Raw genomic sequence first — 2,238 nt, forward strand, 5'->3', positions numbered from 1 at the left:
AGATTGCTGACATGCCACTTCCATTGCTTAGGAAAATTAAACTCCTTGAGCAGTAAACAAAAGGAAGATCTATCTCATGTCTGTTTTCACTGCTGATTCTGAACCAGTTATGATGGTGCTGTTATAGAACCAGTTGAGGATAAAGCAGAGACTCCATTTCTCCCTGCTTCTCTATTTCCTGTTGAAAATAACCATATGTGTTGCTCCTGCTGAGATATATTTTTTGCTTTACAGACAGCATGAAGACACTTAATTGCTATGTGCTGTTCCTTTGCTGGAAAGCAATTTGCTGCAACAGCTGCCAGCTCACCAATATCACCATAGCTGTGGAAAGAGAAGAATGTGAATTCTGTATTACAGTGAATGCCACGTGGTGCTCAGGATACTGCTTCACCAGGGTGAGACCCTTCATTTCAGGCACCAGAATTTAATATTTCAAGTGATGGATGGATAGATAGCCCATAGCAAACCACAGACAGTATGAGCCTTGTGATAAACACGCTGAATAACTGAGTAACACAAGAGTAGGTTCACAGCCAATCTGAAGCACAGACAGAAGGGTGAAATCGTGTGGCAAAAATTCAGTTAATTAACTGGCTGCATGTATTATGTTAATAGTGTATAACCAGAGTTAGAATTACAGTCTGGATCTCTGCTTTGTGCTCAGATTGTGGGTGCAAGCAGATACAATACAGAAACCATTATTATGCAGACCCCTCTGCTCTTTCAAAGAATTTAAAGAATCAAGCAATTGATATTAAAGATTGTCTGGTGATACTATGACACAAATTTGCTCTTTCAGTCCTCCTGAAAGGGGAAATTTAAAGATTAAATTAGAGTCAGACCCAAATGCTTTTGGGTCTTAGTGGGATTTTCCTGTTTTATACAAATTTTTAAATCTATCCCATAACCAATTTTACAACAGTTAATCCCTTCTTGTAATTTCAGGATCCAGTATATAAATATCCTCCAGTATCAACTGCTCAGCAAACCTGTACCTTCAAGGAGGTTGTGTATGAAACAGTGAAGATCCCTGGCTGTGGTGACCACCCTGAATCTTTTTACTCATACCCAGTAGCTACAGAATGCCACTGTGACACCTGTGACACTGACACCACTGACTGCACTGTCAGGGGCCTGGGGCCATCCTACTGTTCCTTCAGCCACAATGGAAGTAACCAGTGAGGGGTACTGGGGACAGCAGTTTGGCTCTAAATGTCCCCTGCTAAGTAAAGGCACTGTTCAGGTTTCAGTGGAAGGTAGCAGGCTATGCTAGTTAGAAACTACCAAGACTGAAACAAAGATTTTTAAGGCCAAAATGAAGAGCTACCGACTGAACTCATCTTCATGCCTTCCTTACTTAACCCATCAGTTGCCTTAAAAGCATTTTCACAGGTCTTTGAAAAATGCTGCTTGCAATCTCTTCTGCCTTTTCCCCCCTTCCTCTTTATCACAACTTCGTTATTTATATTCCTATATTTCCACTGCCTGGTTCACATAGATTATTCTATGCTATTCTGTGCTCTCAAAAAGTTCCCAAGTTTCAAGTATTTAAAATCTCCTGCTTTTCATTTCTCCTAAGCTCACACTTATTTTTCAAAGCCTTACTGCTGGTTGTGGCTCTATTAGCTGGACTGTAAACCTCTCTCAGCTGAAATCCTGACTGATTTTGCTTTGCATTACGTTTCACATAGTCATTATGCTCTGCCAATAATAACAGCAGGTATACTTAAGAGCCGAAATCTGTTTTCAGATGTTGAATGCCACCTGAATTCTTGTACTTTCAGTAAGGCTTGTTAGCTCACACCAACACAAGTAACATGAACTCTGCTTTGTACCTGGCTAACTTGAAAAAATCATCAACTCTCTATTTTCACCTGAGTGCAGAATGTAGTGAACAGAAATGCTTAGCATTATTTAACACAGGAGGCTCAAAAATTGTTTAGGGATGCATCCAGAGGCACCTGACCCCAGTAGTGCAGACATGGTGTGCTAATGTGCCTTGAGAGCCGACCACAGGAGTCCCTTCAGAGAATGGAAGTTTACAGAACCCTGCAGCAACCTAACTCTGAAAATGCCAGGATGAAGTTGGGGTGGTCTGGAAATGAGCTGGAGGACTGACTGAATAAGCATGGGAAATTAACTCATGTTATTGTGAGAATTCTATGAAGCCTACAGAATGAGTTCCTATAGGGAAAATGAAATTACATTGTTCTTCACCAGAAAAATCCCCTGCAC

The 2,238-nt window shown here is 40.9% G+C and overlaps 1 protein-coding gene across 1 annotated transcript; it reads left to right on the top strand.

Moving 5' to 3' along the window:
• The first annotated feature begins 239 nt into the window (after positions 1 to 239).
• On the top strand, positions 240 to 1,185 carry FSHB (follicle stimulating hormone subunit beta). Its single transcript, XM_021536709.2, has 2 exons — positions 240 to 398; positions 949 to 1,185. Exons 1-2 carry the CDS (start codon positions 240 to 242, stop codon positions 1,183 to 1,185), a joined length of 396 nt encoding a protein of 131 aa, XP_021392384.1.
• The last annotated feature ends 1,053 nt before the right edge of the window (positions 1,186 to 2,238 follow it).

This window comes from Lonchura striata, chromosome 5 (genome assembly GCF_050655825.1).
Source record: "Lonchura striata isolate lonStrDom1 chromosome 5, ASM5065582v1, whole genome shotgun sequence".
NCBI classification, from domain to species: domain Eukaryota; kingdom Metazoa; phylum Chordata; class Aves; order Passeriformes; family Estrildidae; genus Lonchura; species Lonchura striata.